This window comes from Heliangelus exortis, chromosome 3, assembly GCF_036169615.1.
Source record: "Heliangelus exortis chromosome 3, bHelExo1.hap1, whole genome shotgun sequence".
Classification (NCBI taxonomy): domain Eukaryota; kingdom Metazoa; phylum Chordata; class Aves; order Apodiformes; family Trochilidae; genus Heliangelus; species Heliangelus exortis.
The window spans coordinates 109,345,933-109,370,023 of record NC_092424.1 but is presented as its reverse complement, the minus strand read 5'-3'; the positions used below and the strand labels follow the sequence as shown (position 1 = coordinate 109,370,023).

Below are 24,091 nucleotides of genomic sequence, written 5' to 3'. Positions count from 1 at the left end.
AATCAACAAAACAGTTCCTTTTTCATAACATATTTTACATAGTTTTCTTCTCTGTGCAGTCAAAATAAGGCACCACATTCCATTTTATTCTTATTCTCATTTAGAGACAAAGAAGTCATCATCCTGCTCTACTTGGCACTTGTCAGACTGCACCTGGAGCATAGCGTCCAGTTTTGGACCCCGCTCTACAAAAAGGATGCAGACAGGATGGAGAGGGGCCACAAGGCTTAGGAGAGACTTTATTACGATGTTCCAGTACTTAAAGGGGGGTTAAAAAGAAGATGGAGATTCCTTATTTACAAGGAGTCACATGGACAAGGTAAGAGGCAATAGGCACAAGTTGTTCCTGGGGAGATTCCAATTGAACACAATTAAACAAATTTTTCACTCTGAGGACAGTCAGACATTGGAATGGTCCCCCAGGAGAAGCAGTGAATTCCCCTACTTTGGAAAGTTTTAAGTCTCAGACTGATGGGGTGATGTCTCATATAAACAATAATATTAGAAGGGTTGGACCAGATGATCCTTGAGGTCCCCTCCAGCCTGACATTCTATGATACTGATTCTGTTTAACAATAATACAACAATTATAGAGACCCACTTGCAAGCAGAAGGAAAATTTTGTAAGCCATGAGAAATTTTTAAAATATTTCCTTTAGTTTTATGCCTAGGGATATGGATAGATGGATAAATAAAAGGACAGTCAGGTTAGAAATGTGGTTTTACTTAATATTTAAATTGGATTTTATGCAAATTTCTAGTAGTAGCTTTATTACATATCATCTCAAAAAATCCTTAAGAACCTTCTCACCCTCACAATATTTTCCTCCATTGTTATTTTTTATTTTAGGGTTATCTTGTAAGCCTTCAATTGGAAAAGAGAGGCACTTGTACAGGCTGATTACACCTATTGCAGGTGTGGTAAGAGATTGTGTCACCTTGGGATGTGCCCTTTTCCCTGCAGGAGGCAGGAAAGCAAATGACTGATAGAATGGGATGCGGTTGCCAGCTGAGAACTTCACCCTGTAGCCATACAGAGATGCTGTTAAATGCAAACTGGGAAATTACAAGCTACCAGATGCACCTAGCACAGGAAGCTGATTGGGTTCTTGGAAGGGAGGTCACTAACTCATTAACCACATAATATAGGAAATACAAAAATGGGTAGAACAACTTTTCCATTTTTCATGACATTTCCAAATCTGGAAATTTCTAATGAATCTGTGAATTCATGAATGTCTATAAGGAAGGCAGTAAAATTAACCAATTAAAATTAATCAAAATTAAAATACATGGTACTACATGCAAGTAGATGCTTTCCTTGGCATGTGACTGAAAACTTTTTCCATCCACTGTAATGAGAGGACAAGGCAAAGTGGAATTAGAAAAATGTACTCTTGCTTCCCTAACACAAGATGTGTGCATACAGATATTTCACATTCAACTTGTGGCATTTATGTCACTGAATCTAATTCTGTGGTTAGATTTCTATTCTTTTGCAAAAGCCTTTCTAATTTGATAATTGTAAGATGTTGAACTCCAGATAAAAATCACATCACCAAATTAAGAGAGAGTCAACACGCTAAGTTAAAAAGGAAATATTTTCCTCAGAAAAACAGTGAACACTACACATAACCTGCATGTGTTTTGATAAAGAGAGACTGCATTTCTATTTAAGCTCAAAATAACTGATAAGAAAGATGTCTCTTTCAACTTCACAAGCTGAATTTGGCCAGAAAAAGTCAGGTTTCCTGATCAGAAAAGGACTTCAATATTCAAAACTTCTACCTGGGTTCTGCTACTGATTTGACATCCAAGCATGACCCAGCATAAATAAAGGTTGGATTAATCCCATTTTAAGGCTTTTTCACTACTGTTACAAAGCTTATGAGGTCATTTGTACTGATGTTAAAGCAGTGCAACGTGTTTCTGGTGATGCCATGAGGCACACAAGCCCTGTGCATGCAGCTTGCACAGGCTGGGGGACAAAAAGAAAAATCAAAACTGCAGAACATGCCCAGCTTTGAAGAGTGAGAAGATCCTAAAAAGCACTCTCTGAACTGAAAGGCTTTGAACAAAAGCATCAAGATATTTCTTTTTATTGGGACTTCATTCATGACACTAACTTTAGCCCAGAGTGAATATTTCATTAGTCAAATGCTAATGACTGTGTGCCACTTGCTATTTATTTGATCAGGCAAATTTTACTATGCTGCTATTCCTTATTCTTTCTTTATTTCTTTAAAGATGATCAAATTCATCTTCAGAGTAGCATTGCAAGCATTATCTCTACTACATGCATGAGAAATAGAAGAATAAAACCATTATTTCCCTGGAGGCAGTTTGTATAATCAGCAAATGGTTCTCTTTTTTGTCTCTGCTTCTCTTTTTATTTTCTAATGTTCAAAAATCAACATGTGAAGATTCCAGGATTTAAGAAAGTGATTTAGCATTTGGAATCAAGTTAATTTGAACCATCAAATAATTTGGCTAATTTGGAACAATATATTTAGTTAGTCCCATACATCATGCCTACTGATAATTGTACAACAAAATCATTAAGCATTTACATAAAAATAAAGAAACATATGCTGTAATTAAATGAAAATAATCAACACCACCAAAGCTACTACAAGCATTGTCCTACTAAGCATCTCTATTCCCTTCTCTGGAAAAAAGGAAAATCTCAAAAAATAAACAATTTGAATTTATAATTACAACATACATTTAATTACTTAAATACTTACTTAAATACTTAAACCAGATATTAGAAGGTAGGACTGGAACTTTTAGACGAAAATTTGTAGATACATCAATTATTTAAAAGCAGATAATTCAGAATTTTAATTTGTGAACAAATTGCCAGGTTTCATTAGTTTGGTTAAGACTGGATAAATACTTTGAGACATTCAAGGGTGAAAGTCAAAGTGAAACTTACTGATTTATGAAAAATCATGCAAGGATATAGCTGCCAGCTTCTAGCATCTGAGATGTAGATCTTCTGTGCTAGTGAAACCACAGTTTCTTACCAGCAACTTTCCAATGAATTATATATTAAATAATCTCATCCACTTCACAGTAAAACAAACAACAAAGTCATTTTGGGGAGCCTGATCAAGTCATCAGAGCTTACCTTTAACAGAAGAAACCAGTCTATGAATCTTCCTTTCTGCAACACTGCTTGCCACCCAACACCCATTACTGCTCCAAACCCTTCAGGTCTTTATGAAAAATAAGGTGCCATTACAATAGTTTTGATAGGAATCTCTTTTTTTTTTTGTTAATCTTGAGATGAGAGAAAGGAGAGCAAAGAGCATCTACTGTATATGGGTTCATTACCATAAGCTTAACTGATAGTTTATCCTGTTTCCTAATGAAAGCAGAAAAAACCCCACTGTGTCTCTATTAAAAAGCAATCAGATTTGGTATCCTGGTGACACTTTAAAGAGCACATTATGTGGGAAAACAAAATAAACATTTACCCTGGCAAATGAAAGTGAATTTGGGTTTTGACATACTTGGCAGGAAGGTAGAATTATATTCACGTCAAGTATGCAGAAAAACTAATATAATATTTAAATATTTGCTTAAGTAATACAGAATTTAAAACAACACATTAGAAGAAACATTTTTTTCGTGAAATATTCCTAAGCTTTTTAGTATAGCACATGACATTAAACTAATTTTTTAGCTGAAATTTCAGATTTCTACAGCCTTTGTTACACATTCCCTTCATTTGTAAAGTGGTGGAGAGTCCTCATCTTCCATGACAAGTCTCTATTTATATTTCCAAGACAAAGGCAGTTCTTGTACTGATGATTTAAACTGATAATGAATATATGCAGCTTTCCAAAGAAACAACTCTTGAGAATCTGAATCCTACAAATATTGATATAATGAGCTAATGCTAACACTGCCTCAGCTAAATCCTACAGCACTCTTGGACTGCTCAATATTACACGTCTGCAATTATTTTAAAACTACTTTAGTCTGCTACAAGGCATAATTCAGTGAAGTCTGACCTTTACATCACCTAGAAAATATCTGAATGCTGTATGTCAGTGACCTCTGAAGTTCTCAACTATATTTAATAATGCAGCACTAATTCATAAATTGAGCTGGATGCTGCATACTGGTTTAGTTCTGAAAGTATTTTGATGAGCTGTCTAAATATGCAGATATTGAGCTTCCCTTTTTGAATGTAAATCTCAATTCAAGCTAGCCTCAAATACCTGAAAAAATAAACTTTACCACTGTATCAGAATCATCAATCAAGTTTCAGGTAAAATATTCTAAATTATACAGAGTACCTAAAAATATTTATTTAAAGAAAAAGCTTTGCTTAATTTTATCCCATTTGGAGAGTTATGCATGATTAGAAAATATTTTGAAACATTTCTAATTTGCCATAATACAGTAATTCAAAGCAACACTATCAGAGTTCCTTGTAACTGTATACTATAGAAATGTGTCATTTAAAAAATCACTGGAAAAGAATTCATCGAAATGTAACTTTATTTATAAAGTTAATTATGATCTATTAAATTAACTGCTCAGATTCTCAGTCCTACTAAATAACTATAGGTCCTCTGAGTGCAGTCATAAGAGAGAAACCATTTTTTACTTCAAATCAGTAACTAAAATAGTATTCAGGTTGTGAGACATTAAGAAAAAGGGTCAGTTTGGGGCATTTGACTTTCAATCTTAATTTGCAGTGCTCGAAACACATTGTTATGTTGTATTAATAAGTGTTTTTAACATACCATTCATTCATCCATTCTGTTACAGAAATAAAAATTATATATTTATATAACTATTTATATATATATATATCATATATATATTTATATATATATGATATATATATAACTTATCTATAATATATATATAACACCTGTAATATATATATATAACTATTCCCTGCACACATTCTTAAAATCCCTTCCAACAAAAACAATACCTTCCAAAGGTGTTAGCAATGTTGAATTGTGAAGTTTTCAGTCATTTACAAAAGAGGAGAACATAGAACATTTTTAAATATAGGATGAATTCTTACTTTTATTCTATTTTATTCTGCAGTTGGTCAAATGATTTTAAAAGGTTGAAAGCTTTGAATTCAAGAGTTTAGCAAGAAATACCTCAGAACCCTAGAAATGGGAAAATCCAAGAAGAAAGCTATGGCTCTGATTCCTGTTCAGCATCTGTTACAAAGATATTAAATATATGCCATAGCTCAGGTTGATATTTTTATTGCTGGGCACTTACAGCTTTCTAAATTTAATTTGAAAAGGAAAATTATTTAATTTTGGAAATGTCGAAACCTGTTCATGTTCCTAAAGATTTCTCCCATTCTATTCAGATTTCCTTGGAGGTTCAGACTGACTGAACTGAAAGGGCTAAGGGTTTTTAGGGAAATGGAAGAGTGGCAAGGTGAATCAAAGACATATGAAAAAAAAGAAAAATGGAATAAATTGCACATCCTTGGTCACAGAATAATGGAAAACTGTCTTCAGTTCAAAATATTATACTTAAAAATTTAAGACAGTTGGGATGCAAACCTCAGTATCTTTAAGAATAAGATTTTGAAGGACAGCTTTCAAGGTTGAAGTCCATTAGTTACTGAAGGTGCCAATAATTAGCAACACTAATTAATGACCAGTTTGGCATTAATTCATTGACTGTGCTATTCGAAGATGCTCTAGATTTTCATGCCATCATATACATAGTTGGAGAAAAGTTACATTTTATTGGTGGCTAATTGGCTGACTGAGGGTTTTTTAATTTTTCCAACATTTTTAGAGTCAGATATAGCATTTCTCAAACGTGCCAATATCTCTTTAGTATTTTTATCTCTTTCTTTAAAATAGAATTCAGAGTAACAAGGTTAGCAGGCACAGAAGTCATCTCACTAATACATTTCTTTAAATACTAGAACTGAAAATCAGATCTCCAGCCATGGGGTACATCAAGAGTTAACTACCATTTTAAGAAGGGTGTGATTAGTAGCTGGAAATCTGCCTGAGCTTAGTACATCTGAGGATGCTATTACAATTTCAGATATAAAATAATTAGCTGATGATATGAGCTGACAGCTAATACATCCACAATAAACATAAAAAAAATTCTTTCCAAGCGGATGTAGAGTATGTGTTCCGTTTCTAAGCTGTTTGATATGGTCTGTGTAAGGAGCTAGGACTCAATACCAGATGCTGTATGTTCTACAAGCTTTTTCTGCAGATGTCTGCAGCCTGAGAAAATCAACAGTGCTTTGAATAACACTCCTAGTAAAAGCATCTTCTTGTCAGAGTCACTGTATGATATAGGATATGAATCCCACACAAGTGGATGAACTGATTTTAAATAATACCATCTGACAATGGTAGAGAAAAAAAAAACAGCAAAAAAAAAAAATTACAACTCTTAGTAGGTCTGACAAAGTCCTGGAAATGGCTGTTAGCCTTGGGAAATAAAATCCAGCCCTCTGACAGAGACTACCAGTCCTTCTTTCGTATGATCAAATAGAAAACCAAATTTAATGATTGCTTCCGAAGTTCCAGAGGCAAAGTTCCAACAGCACTTAATACTGCTACCAAGGAGGCCATAACTTTGCTCCTTATATGTGCCATTCAGAAGAGGAGTCAGGAAAAAAATGTCCTAAGATTTATTTGAGAATAAAATATATGCATCATAATGTATTTATGTTACCACATCACATTGTTCTCTTACCATTGTTTTTAAAGAAATCTCTTTTAGAACACCAAAAGAATACTGTATATGATACAGATATCATTAAGCCAAATGAATTCTAAAAGCCTTACATTACCTGCATGCAAAAGTGAGAAGAACTACATCTGAGGTCATTAATCTGCACATTCAGGTGAAAATATTACTTTTTATTATTATTTCTCCAAAAATAATCCTGTAGACCAAAAGACAATAACAATCTTTCTGAATTCACATAAATCCATTTCTAAAATTAATTCTCAATGAAAAATCTCTGTATTTTTCTTAGAAGTAGAATTATGGTCTCGTCTTCCATGAAAGTTCAGGTCTAGATGTGGATATGTTTTGTCAAGCCAAAGCAGCAGCAATGCCTCATTTTTGCCACCTTAAAGTTAGCTAAGTGGGAACCCCAGATTATAAAAAGGATCAAATGCTGATCTCATGAATATCTGTAAAATTAAACTCTGCATGTTCACCCCATGAGAATTTCATGTAAGGTAGCTCTCTGAAAATAACTTTCTTACCTGAGTATCTGAATTAAAACAACCTTTTCTGATTCTTTTAATGAATGTGTGTAAATCTCTGGGTATTCTCAGTTTTGTTTTCTAAGCAAAGACGGGTAAGGATCCATCTCCCATTTTGCAAAATGTAGAGCTGGATGGTATTACTTTACCATTTCATCAGACATTTAAAATGCTTAAATCTTACTGCTTCTGGTTCCATAGCTGTGACACATGTGTGAAGCTACCACCACGTGCAGTTTCGCACAGCAGTCAGATCATATTCTTACGGAAGAATACAGCAAGCAACATTATAGATAAAATAAACCACAGTGCCTGAGACAAAATGAAAGACAGAAAACCCTGTTCCTTGTATACATAAAACGTCCATTCCAGGAAATACCAGCAGTTACAGATTACAGAAAGTGCAGAAGCTGGAAAGTCCAATTATACGCTACCTACATTTTTAAACAGTTCTTAGAAATGTGAGATGCTTTATCATCTGTGTGTTTTATAAAAGCTCTTCTATTTCTACCCCACCTGCCATTTTAATATCTGAAATGGGAAACTTCAGTGAAGAATCATAGGGTGGTAGGATAATTCACACCAGAAAAAGTCTGGGACTTTTCCAGAAATATCTGGTTCAACCCTCTGCTCAGAAGAGGTCCAGTTAGATCAAATAGCTCAGGACCTTGACCAGCCAGGTCTGGAATATCTCCAAAGCTGAAGACTTCACACTCTCTGGCCAACAATTTTCAGTGTTTGAACAGAATTTTTTTCCCCACTACTTATCACTCCAAACGCTGTTCTTTATCTCAAGTCCTCCCACCACACATAACCAAGCAGGGCCTGGCTACATCTCCTCCATATGCTGCCATTAGTCATTTATAGACAGCTAAAACTTTTCCCTTTAGCCTCTTCTTTTTCAGACTGAAGAAGCTCTTGTCTCCTAGGCTTCTGTCATATGTCAGGTGCTCCAGGCCCCTGAAGTTCCTGATGACCCTCTGCCAGATTGGTTTCAGTTCATCACAGACCTTCTTGTTCTTGGGAGCACAAAATTGGACAGAGATCCCAGAACTGGTCTCACAAATGCCAAATAATGGGAAAGTATCATTAACTTCTCATTAACACAGCCCAGTATGTGCCTACAAGCTGTACTGGTGAATGGGGTTCTTGCATCCCACTTTTGTCTTTTTTGAGGTTCATGAGGTTGCCATCATCCCATCCCTCTGGCCTGTCAACATGGTTCTTCTGAATGGCAGAACTGCTTTCCTGGTATCATGACTCAGTATTTATTTGCCATGCTACAAGCTACTGCTTTATTTTTCAGTTTGTAAGATTCAGCAACTAACCAGCTAAGCCTGTTTAATAAGAAAGAAATGCTTCAAGAAAATGCAGTAAAAAGGAGGCAACTACCCTAGTGAAGAGATGTCCTATGCTCACTTTAATTCCTTGAATGCTTATTTACATGGAAAGCTGATTAACCAAAAATCACATTAGGATGTATAGTTTGCACTCTTTGTAGTAGTTCTTATTCTAAAAAATCTACTTTGAAAATCTGCTGTAGGATTCTGTTTTAGGGAGAGCCTGAGTGGCAGGTTACAAGTGGTGTCCTAACCAAAACAAGCTTTGAAACAAAAAATACTGGCATTTCTAAAAAACTTCTTAATTCAGTAGAAGCAATGGTCTCATCGACCTTCATCTAAGGCAAGAGAGCACTTGGCTTTCCCAATTGTCATGTGAGTGTTAGGGTGAATGAAGGGGGAAGCCTTGGCTCCTGGTGGCTTTGCAAAAGACAGTGAGAAATGACAAACTTTCTACTTAGCAACTGGGAAATATGTAGTGAAACCTTGTGACAACCTTTAGACTGGAACTTACTCAAAGGAAACTGGTGACAGTGACTACTAAATGAATCAAGTGCTTTTTTGCTTGAAGTCCTGTGACAAAGGTTCATAGGCCCTGGGCAGCATAGTCCAGAAGCCTGCAAAATGACCTCTTCTGAGGAGAAAAATTGCACTAGTCCTAGCTAATTGTGTGGTCAGAAGGAAAAAAGAAAAAGAAAACCCCAAAGCTAGTAGAAAAGGAGAAAAGCAAAGATCAAATACTCATAAGGAGAGACAGCTCAAATCTCCATGTAGCACAGGCTCCAACAGTAGTTAGCCATGATGGCTTAGGAATAATTACATGAGAAAATTATAATTATTTTTCTGACTAATCCTACAGCACTCAGTGATTTATGGCTCAAGCACTTGCTTAACCAAATGCAGGGTCTTTGTATTCAATAGCCTTCAACAGATTTCTTTTTTACCCCATTAACTTTTGCAGTTCAATACAACTGAGCTCATTTTGGTTATATTTAGCTGGACTTCAGCCTGCAAATTACTTTCAGTGCTTCTCTATATTGTCTGAATGCTACAGACTGGATGGGGAGGCTGTGATGACACACACTTCACTCACTCTGCTATCAGAGCATTAATGCTAATTTAAAAGAAAGGGATTCTTAGTAATTTGTTAGAATGGATTTAAACATGGAGTTTAAGAGATTAGCAATTTTCTATATAAGGGTTTAAAGACCAGAAAAAAAAATCCTTTTTTTCCCCCCTTTTACATCCTTCCTTGCAGAAAAGATTTGCATGATCACATTTCTATACAGCCTCAGAATTACAAAGCATTTTCCACACTGATTTGTTTAATTACTTTAAAGCATGACAGGAATTTCAATAACTTATCACCAAGGGGACCTCTGTCAGACTTGAGCATCATTCTGTCTTCCCAAAGTCTACATAAACAGTAACTACACTGTGAGTACCAATATATAGACCAGTACATCTAGGCAACAAATATGTTCAAGACAAGATTGCAAATAAACACAGTATTAAAATACACTTGAAGGAAAATGTTTCTTTAGCCCTACATTTGGCTCCTAATCAAATGCTCCATGGAAATACTGTTTATATGTATGTGCGTCTACATTTAATTATAGATATAAATAACACACGTATATAAAGTTTCTTCCCAAATGTTAGGTTAAAACACAGTCATTAGGGTGTCAAAAATACAAAATGCAGCAGCCCAGAATCTTCCTCAGAAAAAGCAAACAGTGGCAAAAAATTACTCAAAGAACTAAAAGAAAGAAAAGCAAATAACACCTCGTCCTCCCAAGCAAAACCACCTAAATTTGCAGTATGAGCAATACGCACTAAAATGCTCTAAAACCAACAATATTTTATGGGACTGAAGACCCAAACAAATAGCATGCTTTATGTATCCATAGCAATCAAGCCCAATGGGAAAAAGCCTGAATAATCTTAGATTTGTAGCAGTGTAAAAGGTCTATTGATATTATTGGCTATAGTAAGAAACTGTTTCCACTTGATAGCTTTTTCCCATCCCAAGGAGAATGACACAATATTTACAGACATATAGATAATAATGAAAAACTGGTTCTGTTTACTTTCTGTTTACTTTTAAGCAACTCAACCATTACCCAAAAGAAACAGTGTTTTCCCTGTATCCCAAACATTCCCAAGCAATGCGTAATCAGAGAGCCCATTAATCCCAGAAGGCTTACTTTTATCCCAAATAATGGTTGCAAACACTTTGATGCCCATAGAGCTAATTTACAGTGGAGATGCTACTAGTTGTGGTATTTCTGCACTCATCTGGAAACACGAGTGATGTAGTGACAGGAATTCCCTCTATATTTGGATTCCCAACTTCTGTAAGGTTATTTTGTAACTCTGAAAAAACATTGCCTAGAAAACAAAGGGCTTTTTTCTTGATTTTCATCTACATTCTTTTTAACCTTTGTATCTAGTTATATCAGAAGTCAACAGTATATGGAACTGATGTTAACCTTTTGGTCTATTAGATATTGTCATTATACTCATTTTTGCATAAGGTCCCACTGTGTGCTCAGAACTTCCTTCTCCAAAAAGAACCAGCCTGAAGGCACTGAAAGTGCCTTTTCCTATCACCTGATGAATTCTACTTAAATACGATTTTAATGTTTTGAAAAACAAACAAACAAACCCATAAAGCCCATAAAGCATTTTTTTTTATCTCTGCTCTAAGATACAAACTTCCCCTTGGGTTGTTTCTTGCTCATTTCTGCGTAGACACAGAACTCAGTTACTGGGATGTTTAAATTTGTAGGCAGATATCCTTAAGCAAAATTCAGCCCAGCTTGTGGTAGGGCTGCACCAAGCTCTCAAAGCAGATAAAGGAGGTGGGAGAAGGAGTTCCTGGTTTTAATTTCATTAGTGTCCAAGGAATCAAGTGTCCTATGGGTGGAGTTGATGTTAGTTTCACAGAGTCAGTGACATTATGGTGGCCTTCCAGTACCTAAAGGGGGCCAAAGAGAAACCTGGGGATGGATTTTATACACAGCTGTATAGTGGTAGAAGAAAGTGTAATAGTTTTAAACTGAGAGGGCAGATTTTGGTTAGACATTAGGCAGAAATTCTTCACCACTATGAGGGTGGTGAGAACTGGCAGAGGTTGCCCAGACGTGGAGCTTGGAGGAATCTGGTGCTGTCACTGCCCATGGAAGGTGGGGGGAACTGGAGATGATCTTTAAGGTCCCATCCAACCTAAACCATTCAATGATTCTAAAATTTTATGGTATCAAGGGTCTTTCCCAACCTAAATGATTCTATGATTCTATTGTCGTTATAAGCCTCTTTTAAAATTCAAGACAGTCTCCTTTTATTTAGCCTGGACACACAGGTGAGGATGATACTGGTTAACATTTTGAGCTTCAATTATTTAGTCTATATGAGAATGTAACATAAGACACAGAGTTTCTAAAGGTATGGATAGTCCTTCTGAGCCCTATCACTGGGATCCTTTTGTTTGTATTTAACAATGTTAAGCCTTATCTTCTATCTTCTTTTTCAAAATGTAGTGTCTTAAAATGTAAGGCTATAAATTGTGTTGCTGATGTAAATGTTATAACATTAGAAAGCTGCAATTCTAGATGTGGACCAATGCAAGGCAAATGGATTATAGATTTGTAAGAGTATTTTTAGAGACAGCACAAAAATGCAATGGGGATTACAGTCCTATTCTCAAGAATATTTACTTGTGGGCATATATACTCCAACCCTTTACCAGTTGCCCAAAACTCAAAGATTTTCCACTTCCAATATTTTCTACCTTAGTCTTTCAGCCTCCACTCCCCACATTTGGCCTGGATAGAAGCAGAATGGTCCCTGGCAACACAGAGAAACTCCCTGCAAGATAAATACATGCAAAGGAGTCTGTAGAGCTGTGCAGCAGCTCACCATAAAGAAGATACAAATATTTGAACAGCCAAACTGTTTTCTAAACTCCACTATTTACACCACCTGGATCTCCAGTACTTACAGTGGGAGATGAGACACTGAGCTCAAAAACAAAAAACCTGAAATAAATTTAAATGTTTCGGTCTGTAGCCAAATCTTGCCCCAAGATGTATTCTTTCATAGGGTGTAGCTGTTAGAATTTATAAAGAGTAAAAGCTTATAAACAGTGATTCTAAAAATTAAAAAATTATTAGATTTGGGCACAATATTGAAAGATAGCAGAAATTGCCACTCACTAAACGCAAAGATTCTTTCTCAAAACTGAGTTTCTGCCCACATGAATCCAAAATTGGTAAGAAAGTTAAAGTAATTTCTACCGAAGAAACAGAAAAATAAGTTTATAACAAAAATTACATAGCAAGAAGAGAAACAATATAAATATCTCTGAGAAACAATACCTTGGTACTTAGCAACAAAAAACCCTATATTTTGTCTTCCTGCATGCATTTTCTATTAAGTGTGTGTTATCCATACTACAGCACTAAGCTGTAATCTACTTGCAATGTTTTATTTATCATTAATTCTCTCCTACAGCAGGCAATGGAAGGGATATTGAATTCCCCAGCAACACCAGCTCTGGTTGTTAAGAGGCTCACCTGTTCTATAAATAAGGTAGAGGAGTACCCATGTTATTTCAGGAGTTTGTCATCTGTCATGAAGACACCTTCTGTCATCCCAGGAGGTCTCCTTCACATGCACAGTTCAACAAAACCTATGAACTAAACTAGTTTAACCCATATATAACTGCTCTTACTATCTCAGCATTTCACTGGTGTTTTACTGCTATCTTAGGAAGGCAAAATGCTAACCATAAATGAGACAGAGCTACTATTTCTTTATTTCCTCTGGTTTAATTTGTTTTGGTTTGCCATTATTAATTGCCACTATTGAAGTGTTATAGTAAGTCATCTAATCTCAATGCATCAGTAACACAATCATGTATTACGACAACGTACTGTGAATTTTGTTCTTAATTTCTGCCCTGTATTTCAAATGTATTCCATTTTTCTTTGCACATTGCTATTATTCCTGCTTCAGAGATAGTCTCTTTCCTTCAAATTAAAACCACAGTATACATCAGTAGACTCCATACACAATCCTAGAAGAATGTTCTTTCTTTTTAGTATGAGTGTTAGTGGGTGTTTTTTAGTCAAAAGTGTAAAGTCATTTGTCTTTCAGCAATGTTTGAAAGTGTCTTGGAGCTTTGCTTAGTCATCTGTGATACAAATACAGAGTAGATTTCACAGAACAGACAGCAATTTCATGAAGTCTTAGCTCTAATTTTATAAAATTTTTTTTAAAGAAATGAGCATGAACAATATTTGCTTTTTTCACCATAACTGAAACCATACTCCAAAACAATTATATCCTGTTTAGCCCATAATGACATCAGAAATATATGTTTATCATCTGCTCTGAACATCTTAGCATGATTTTGCCCAAAGGCAAAATAGAATTGAAATTATTTACAGTTGTTCAAATCAAGATCACCACACATTTCTGAGGTAATTGATACCTAAAAGGAACACTGTCTTAAGATTGCAGTTCATGATTTAAGCATACCAATTCTTTAAAGAATATTTAAAGACACTTTCAAAGCGCCTATTGGATTTCCTCCAAAATTTAGCATGGATTAAACAATCTCAGGCACAAAGAAAATGTAACACAGGAGATTACCCCATCCACTAACAACTCTTCCTTTAGGAATGGATCACATTTCCTACTATCTTTGATTCCTTTCCATCCACCTCAAAGTGACAACAAATTCCCAAACAAAACAAATCCAAAATTATGTTAAACATTTGGAATAGCACGACTCAAGCAATCTTTTTTATGTTTTGTTATTAATTTTAATACCTAATAATAAATAAAATACATAGTATTAACTTCATACTTGTATATGATTTCTGGAACTATTCTAAAAAAGTAGATCTTGATTTTTTAATTTTTTTTTAACATGAAAACAGATCAAGCCTTCACAATATGTAATAAAGGAGTGCAACAGAGGGAAGAATTGCTTTAAATATATATACACATACACATGCATACACACTATGGTTCATGAATTACAGTCTAGTGGGAAAACACAAAACATGTAGTCAGATGAAAGAGAAATATTTTATTAGAGGAACACATTCCTTGAGTCAGATTTGTCCTTGTCTATAACGGACAACTTGATACTTGTAACAATTTGTGTATTTTTTAATCACAAATTTTTTTTTTATACTGGAACAACAGAAAAGAATGTAAAGACAGGCACCTAATCCTTTCATTCAGAACAGTGCTGTTACCTACTTTTGTGCTTACAAGCTCAAATGATTTGCCCACCTTTATGCATAAGCAAGTAAGAAAGAAAAGAAATTAAAAGAAACAGTAAGTTTCAAAAACAACTGCTCTACGACAGCGGTTCTCAGGTGGGGAGAAATGGAACTTGTACCCAGACAAAATATGACAGAAAAAGGATTTTTTAATGTTTTGATTTCTAACCCTTGCAGGGGAGCAGGAAGGGGAAATAAGTCTGGGAAAGCCTCAGTTCTGAAGAGGGGTTCCATTAATAACAAAAAATGATTGTTACAACCAGGCCAGGACAAAAATTTCATTATTTCTAAAAATTTTTCATGAAAGTGACATGAGGCCCTAATAATTAAATTCCAGATACACAAATATAACTGAATGCTTCAGCCACCTCAGCATTGAAAGAAAACCAAATCACAGAACTCAACTTTTCCCACTGAAAGGGGATAAAAAACCCTCTAAAAATACAGACTTTCCAACAGCCACACATATACTCTACTACCAAGTAAAAAGGATTGAAATTGACCCAAAAACTAGTGTGGAATTGTGAGTGTGCTCCTGGCACAGTTCTACCCTTGACATGTAATTTCCCAAACAAGAATCACTGGGCATGAACAGGGGCCATGGATTATTCTCCATGTTGTCTATGGACAGGGCTTTTGAAAAGACAGGGTCCATCTATGGAGAATTTATCCATAGGCAACCAAACCAGGCCACGTCACCTGCCTTTGGGGCCAGAGAACTGATGCTGGCCTAGTTTGTTAACTAGTACAGATACAGCTTTTGGATCTTATAAATGCTTCATAGTAAATGACATCCAAGATGATGCTCTACTGACAGAAGACATAACTTTTAAGTTCTAATAAGGTGCACTGGCTATGATGTAGTATCTTGTGTCAGTTTAGCTAAGCCTTAGAGAAACTGAGTAAACCTGGTATCATTCCACAGATTTTCAAGCTAAGACAACTTTACTGAGTTCTTGATCCCACCTAGCTTTCTGAGAGTGCTATGGTACTGTACTCTGCAATATAGACATAGGTTTTCTTAAGTACATAGACCAGAAAATAGGACTTGAAAGCAGAATGGAGAAAGGAGAATATACTGAAGGATGTTTGCACAAAATATTCTCATTACTAACTGCAAGCTGTTTTATATTAGAAGAGTCTTCAGCACAATTGCATACATTCTATTCTATTGAAATATGATTTTCTAATGTGAGGAATAATGGAAAAGAAAAAAAATATTGTGAGAAATGCACGTGAATTATGTATGAATAGAATCTGTTTTCTCCAGGAAGGCAATACAAGTATGTGGGATACAGAAAGATCTCAAACTACCCTGTCATAATCTTCCTTCTCAGCATGCTTACTTAGATATCAGTAAATTTTTGAGGAAATAGGAAAAATATGGAAATAGTATTCCTTTACAGCATCTGGGCTAAAGGAAAAAAACACGTAATGATGATATAATATGTAGCATGAAAAAAAGCATCAGACCAGCATGATGCTATGAAATATTTCAGTTTTCTCTGCTGGAGCTGGGTATCAGTAAAAGAAAAGAATTACCTCCATCCGTTCTTGCTTGACATCATCAATCTCATCATCTTCAAACATGGCTAAGAGCTCTCCAGTTTGGTCAATGGAATGAAGAAAGTCTTGTGCCAGCTTCTGCCTTTTGTTGGTGTTGTTACTGCTGAATTTGTCTTCCCAAAGGTAAGCAGAAATCAAGAAGCTTAAGTTATTTGCCTTCTCCAAACATCAAGTGATATCCCCAAGAGGGACATGTTTTAGAATCTGATGCACTTTGTAGAAAAGGACTTTTCCTACTGTCCTCCTCATACAGGTTGTGCTACCTCACTGAGGTGATGTCACTGCTGTGCTGAGGTAGTTCTGCACTGAAAACACATCTTTGATCTTTTCAATTATAACCTAGTGGTAAAACCCGGTCATAATTACTTCCCATTGAAGCAAATCAGACAGAGCTGTAGAAGAAAACACCCTTCTTCTATCAATATAAAACATCAAAACTTTATATCAGCAATTTACACGGCATGAATTAATACATTTTCAACTCAAATAAATTTTTCTGTAGATGTACTGTTTATAAATTCTGCATCTTGCTCATCAAAGGGGTTAACAACAGTGTCTACCACATACATGACAGATTCGAGGTAAAAAAACGTTAAACCACACTGAAAACAAACCCAGGTCATATATTAGTCTTCAGTGGCTTCAGATTAGGGGATATTTTTGAAATATAATAAAAATATTATTAAATTAATACATTTAATATAAATAAATATTAAATTTATTTAATATAAATAAATTAATAAAAATATAATTAAATCACTAACTGAAGCCAGTTAGTGATTGAATTAGCACCAGTGTCGTATCTTGCAGTGGAGTTCTAATATTAAACATTACTTATCAGCTGGATGGTGTGAAGCATTTTAAATGGAAAAGCAGAGATTTTGAACCAAAGTACTTGGAACACAGGATTTTTGCATCTCTAAGTATTAAGCAAGTGCCTCAGACTTTGCGGAATGCTGCTCAGCACATTTATAAAATATCAAGCCTCCCCCAAATTAAGTAATTTTTTTTTCTACCTTCAAGGAGGTCATCTTCTTCTATTCCTTTGACAATTTTAGATTTGTAGTCTCGAAAAAACATGTATTTAAGTAGCCTTCTAAGCTTCTTCTAAGACAAAAAATAAATTTAATTAATATTACATGCATTTAATTTTTATTTAGAATAACATCCAAATGTGTAATACATTGCTCAGTAAACATAATTTTTAAATGTTCATAATATTCGATTCTGCAGAAGATCCACACATAGAAAGTACTCAAGGTCAGTAGCAATTCCATATTAAATATTATTTATTTGAGCTCCTTGGTACTTTGCTTGCCATTTGTGGCAATGAAATGGATTTGACTTTCTGAAAGTCAAATGTTGCTTAGTTTGGGAATTCAAACCTACAAATGCAATTTTTCATAATTTTTGATATCTAGATTGACCGCTATTTTCCATACCCCCTTATGGATCATATCAGACAGAGCAGCTTTAATTGTTTTTATCTAAAATTGTGAACTGAGATTTTTAATTTAGATATGGTTTTTAATTTAGATATGGTTTTTATGGTTTCACGTATCAAACAGGAAAGAAAAACAATGGGGAGAGGAAGAGGGGTGGTAAAGGGGGGACCTAAGGAAAAAAAGATTTAGAAAGAATAAATAAAATTGATTTTTTTTTCATATTTTTGAGATCTGAAGAAAGAAAATTAATTTAATCTTCCTGTGGAAAATGGTGGTGACTTTTTTTGTTTGTTTTGCTTTCTTTTTGTTAGTTTATTTGTGGTTTTTTTTTAAATTATTGACCTGTTCTTGTTATAGTTCAAAGAAAGCAAGACCATCCCTACATTAGTAGGTTCTAGTGAGATAAAGCATAGGAAAAAATATTATAAAGAAAAAATAAAGGATTTACAGAGAGCCTAGATGACAAAAATGTAATGGTCGTGCTGTCAAATGTCATATCTACACCCTGCATAACTAGGAGGAAATTGGAATGATTGATTTTTAATAAAAGGGATATGAAGGAGAAGGATCAATATTTATCCCCTTTAAGAAATTGTTTTAAGCTCTAAGGTACAGTAGACACTCCACAGCTACTGAAAAAAATCTATTCACAATTTAAGCTACTGGAACAATGAGAATTAATTAAAATCTTATAGAATTACTGTACTGTGCACTACAAGATAGAGTTGTAGAGCAGCTATAATTCTATATAAAACTCTTCCTGATGATGAACACCTTTCATTCAGGTTAAGCAAATACTTTAAACACAATAATCAATGTAAACTAAAAAAATGCTCTCTTATGACTGTACCTTATCTTTGCGCATTAAGAAGAGGAGATCTTCAGCAGAGATGACTCGAGCTCCTCTCAGCTGAGAAACTTCAGCTGCTTGCTGCAACTAAAATTAATGAATAAGTTAGGATAGCTCTTTCTGTGTCAAAAAAATGTATTCACCAGTTTTTTTTTTTTTAATATTTTCAGATAGTATTTTGCATGGGAGTGCGTAGCAAAATACAAGCTATGCACTGACACGCAAGCTGGGACTCTCAGAGGTGTCACTCACTTGGCTCTTGTTAGCCAAGAAGTGAAAAACAGTCTCATGAAAGGACTGAAAGACTTTTGACAAATTTCAACCAAAAGCTTTATTTTTTTTTTTATATTTTAATTGATTGCTTCAAAAAAGGACTATATTTTTCCCCCTCTCTTTCTTTCCTTTAGCCCAGAAAATGAACATTTAATTCTCTCAGGGAATGTAAAAATGCCAAATTCTTGCCATAGCACTTTATCTGCCATGTGGAAGGGTAGCTGATCCCTCTTAAATTTTCTACAATAACAAATATTAAAGACCTTACGCAAGCATTTTTTTTAAGAAGTTTTGCTCCTATTTGATTTATCATTAGTGCAAACCAGACTGACAGGAATATTTTTTTAGGCATAGTCTTTTTTTCATTTGAGAAAAATAAAATTAATTGATAGGAAACACCAACTCTATTAATAAAGTAATTGGAAAAGCCTTATTGAGCAGACCAGGCTGTTCAGACATGGAAGAGATATAGATGGGACTGAGCAGTGAATGCTACAAAAATCAACAAGAGGTGACCAAAGGAGTGTGAAGCTGCCCTCACCTCCATCGTGACTATGTCTCTAAAGGCCCCAAACTCCTAAAAATGTGAAGAGTAAAAACTACTTTGTAAGGGACTAAGCTTATCAGCTTTGGATTCACCTTCAGTAGGTGCAGGAAACTGAGCTAGTTTATACATGAACAGATCATATCAAAACCAGTACAAGATTTGAAAACAAACTTGCTCAAGGTGATGCTTATCAAGCTACTGGACTAAGGAGACCTATCCCAAATGCAGGAGAATTCTACTGGATTAACTCTATTCACTTCATTGGTCTTTGGTTCTTGTGTAAGAAGATGTTGTAGACATAGCTGGGATAGAAATGACAGAAATGTTTCAGTATGGAATACACCTTGGCCTCTAAATTCAAAAACATTGCCCAAAAGGCAAGGTTTAAGTCACAGTTTCTTTGTTCTTATCCTCTTCACTTATCTGATGGATGGACTGACAGTGAGGGCAGTGTAAAAGTTATCAAAAGGAGAGACACCTTAAAAGTTCTTGACATTAAAACTCGTACCCACCTACACACCTGTAACATGATCAACAGATAGAAATTTAATTTCTTTTAAAATATCTCTAGATTCTTCTTTCAGAAATGCATTAATGCACCTGAAAATAATTTAAAGAAATCCTATCCTTCATGCTTACACGAGCAATGGTTTCACTCAGTATCACTGACTGAATAAGCATATTATTAATCTGGGCTCCCATGCTGCTATGACTTGAAATAGGCCTATTCAGAAGTTAAAAAGATCAACAAAAACAGTAGCTGTTTCTAATATCCAAAGGAGGAGAGGGGGGGGAAAATGATTTTCATTTTGGCAAGTGTTCAGTGGGCAAGAGATTCAGTCCATAAATCATAATACTGGACTGCATTAATTTTTTTCCACACTAATCACATGCATACAAAACATTAACTGTATCTTGTACGCACAACACAAAACATACTGCGAGAAGAGGTTCAGATTTTCCCCCTGAAACCCTCTCTTGGCCCTTGCAGTCACAGAGACCAGAGAGATTTCAGGAATTCAAAAGTCACAGTAATGTAATCTTACTTGAAAAAAATGTAAGAATGTGAAAAACGATAGCTCTGTTTTCTGGCATAAGCAAAACTCTTTCTTATTCTGATTAGTTTGAGGGCACACAAGCTACTTAAATTTCTAACATAAAATATAAAGAGCTGAATAAAAATAAATTTACCAAGAATGAACCAATACTCATCTCTGGTGTAAATCTATTGCAGTTAATGGATTCGTGCCAAGGCTAACTTTGGCCCCACTAAGCTTAGAAGTGTTACAAAAGCTGACCTTAGCATGGTGATAACACAACACAGCTTTCCCAAAAATCACCAAAAGCAATGGCAGACGTATCCTGCTTGAAAGCACACACATTCCCTAACACATATTGGACTATAACTAAAATTTTTAAGGTCTCTTTCAACCCAAACAGAATAGAATTCCATAGAATACCATTCTACGTCTATTGAAGACATCTTATCCTAAAATTCGGGTTTGTTATTTAATATGTGAACCTGAAATATCCTATTTTTCCAAATGACAACATGTGAAAACATCATTTAAAGCAAAGATTGTGCGCAAGCTGTTTACGTGATCCTCCCAGTGAAGTGAGGGAGAGTAAGGAGGAGAGGCCAAAGTCACATCCCATTTGCATCTAAGTAAATCTTGAATAACGTTGTTTACTTTGATGGAGTTATTCTGGGCTAAACACGAGATCAAAATCTAGAATAATATTCTCAGTTTCTGCCAAAACAATGAAAACTTTATTCTCGTATTGCCTTGACTTCTGCATCTATTTTTTCTTAGGGAATGAACACACAGTATTTAATTTTGTTGGCTTAAAGAAAGCAAAATGTGAAAATAATTACTTCCTGTACAGTTATAAAATATGGATTATTTATCCAAACAGACCATAATGAGTTCTGCATTGGTACACATATTTACCTGGGAAACCAGGATATGCTGAGGTAAATATGTATCCAAGCAATTAAAAAAAAATTATGTACCACATAGCCAAGGTTGGGGGAAGATGTATTTATAGTTTTAACACACACATAATTGACTCATTCAAACCACAACACGAGTGCCTTGCTATAATTAGTATTATAACAAACTGTCTTATTTGATTGTCCCAGAGTTCCCATTAATATGCAATAAGCCCCAATTCCCTCATTTCTGGAGCTGAACACCTTGTTGAGTCATTACCATGGCCACGTAACATGATGAAGGGGGATTTCAGGAAGCCATACCAAAGAAACAACCCATCTCTGAGCTCCCCAAGCATTTATCATTCCAGAAAAACATTTTTCAGCAATGCAACCTTGAAGTCAGGAGGCCTGTCACCTTTTTTTTCGGTGGAAATATAGGGGGTTTTCACTTTGTGAGCAGTGGGTCTACTGCCTGTGGCTCCAGAAGTTCCTACAGAAGCAGCAGTTCCTACATATTCACTGTCTTTTCCCAATTTTACTTTTAATGATTAAAATTTAGTCCACACTACAAAATATTTTTTGGTTTGGATTATCCCAAAGAACAGCAAACAATCCAAATTACTCAGCTTCTTAAAGCAAAATAGGCATAATTTCCTTAGGCCAGAAAACAATATTTGACATCTCAGAATCTGAACACATTTTTTATTACAGCCAAGTTATGAACCCCTAAAAGTGAGGTTTAAATAACGGAAGTGTTGAAATGACTTTAAACTACAGGAGCACAAATAGCTCTGTTAATAATTAGGAGTTTATGAAAAATAAGTGTATTTTACAATTTTTCACATTACAAAGAAGGCAGTATATACAGTAACTATATTTTGAATTCTAAGAAGAAATGGCTGGGGAATAATATTTTAAAATGTAATCACTGGTTTAATGACTTTATGAAGTTAACTTTCTTGGCAGGATGAACTGAAATATGTTAACAGTCACCTTACGGCTATTTTCTTTTTGCAACTTCTGCAAATTACAGATTTGTTGAAAGGAGTATTCATTCTCTTATGACAGGAGCACAGTTACTTCAATGGTACTGTCTGCTTTGCCCTTTTTTTTATTTTTTTCCTCCTAATTATTTTTTCTTCCACTACCTCCAAAGTCAACAATCAGCAATATTTCTACAAAAACGTCTTGATGGACAAACAGACAAAAAGCTGGAAAACAAACATACTATCTTGTGACATAATCCTTCCAGCTAAACTGCAGAACAGAATTGAAACAGTCATGTTTGCATGCCTTGAAACTGCTGGGAGCCAAGAATAATGCTTCAGGAGCTACAGTTTTGTTTTCACTATAGAGGAAAATGAGATCATAGTTCACCTGGACGAATTTTTTTCTAAGGTAGGAAGGTTGCTTTGTTATTAAATGTGTAATACAGTGTCCTATTTTTTTTCTTTTCTAGATCAAAAATATGCAAGCAAAAAACACTACAGAGTATTTTTTATATACAATGCCATAGTTATATTCTAAACAGAGCATACAAATACTATTTGAAAGCAATTAAAGCTTTTCACTTAAATATTTCTACATAATATTTGACACGCTACCAATGCTGACACCTGGGCCTCTAATCCCAGCATACATGGAAAACAAAGAATTTGCTTCCCAAGACAGCACAGGGATGTGCTTCACCCAGGTAGCACATCCTGGGAGGATAATTATGTTATGGAGTCCATTAGAACACTCTAACAGGCACTGATGACAAGCTGTCTAAACCATAAAACTTTCATCTGCAGATTAAAAGACAATAAATTCTCTTTTTATTAGATACCTGTTTTCAAATCTAAGAATTTGTTACTGAAGACCATTTAATGCAATATCAGGTGATAATGCATGACCTTGAGAAGATGAAGCTCTGCATCTCAATTTGAGGCTAAAGAGAATTAGAGAATTATTTTGGCTTCAGATTATCATGTCTGTCAGCCCAGAACTACCAAGTCCACTTAACCATGTCCCTCACCACCACATCTTTGTGTCTTTTAAATCCCTCCAGAGACAGTGACCCAACCACTTTCCTGGGCAGCCTTTCAGTACCCAACAACCCTTTCAGTGTAGATTTTTTTTCCTAACATCCAATCTAAATCTCACCTGGTATAACTTGAGGACAATATCCTGTCTTGGGATCATGGCCTCACCTCACTCTACCCTCCTTTCAGGTAGTTGTAGAGAGTGATAAGAGGAGAATTTTCTTGCTTGGCATACAGAGAATTTCAGCCCATACAGATCATGAGAAGAAAACATCAGTTCAAGCCACACAGTCCCTGGCATTTACTGAGAGCTTGCTTTCAAGTATGCAATTTGTTATATTTGTTACTTTAAAAAGACCAAATAGTCTTCAGTCTCTAAGGCAAGATTGACTGCTCCATCTTGGCCTCTATCAAGTGGTATCAACTTTTGGTTTCCACAGTTCAGGCAGCTCAAAGAGCTGGATTTGGACAGAGAGTCTGCAGCCAGTTACTAGAAGCTGGAGAAGTATTATCCCAAAAGTATCTCCTGCAATAAGCAGGTTACACAAGGACTCTTTCCCTTTA

At 35.2% G+C, this 24,091-nt stretch overlaps 1 protein-coding gene across 4 annotated transcripts in view; it reads right to left on the bottom strand.

Annotated features, from left to right (window-relative positions):
- Positions 1-24,091, bottom strand: part of SUPT3H (SPT3 homolog, SAGA and STAGA complex component) — a 263,127-nt gene that overhangs the window by 64,817 nt on the left and 174,219 nt on the right. For all 4 annotated transcript variants that reach the window (XM_071742148.1, XM_071742149.1, XM_071742150.1 and 1 more), the window contains 3 exons: positions 18,748-18,834; positions 17,469-17,559; positions 16,429-16,565 (listed from right to left, as the gene is read on the bottom strand). In XM_071742148.1, the coding sequence (XP_071598249.1) occupies positions 16,429-16,565; positions 17,469-17,559; positions 18,748-18,834 (315 nt within the window). The remainder of the gene's footprint in view (positions 1-16,428; positions 16,566-17,468; positions 17,560-18,747; positions 18,835-24,091) is intronic.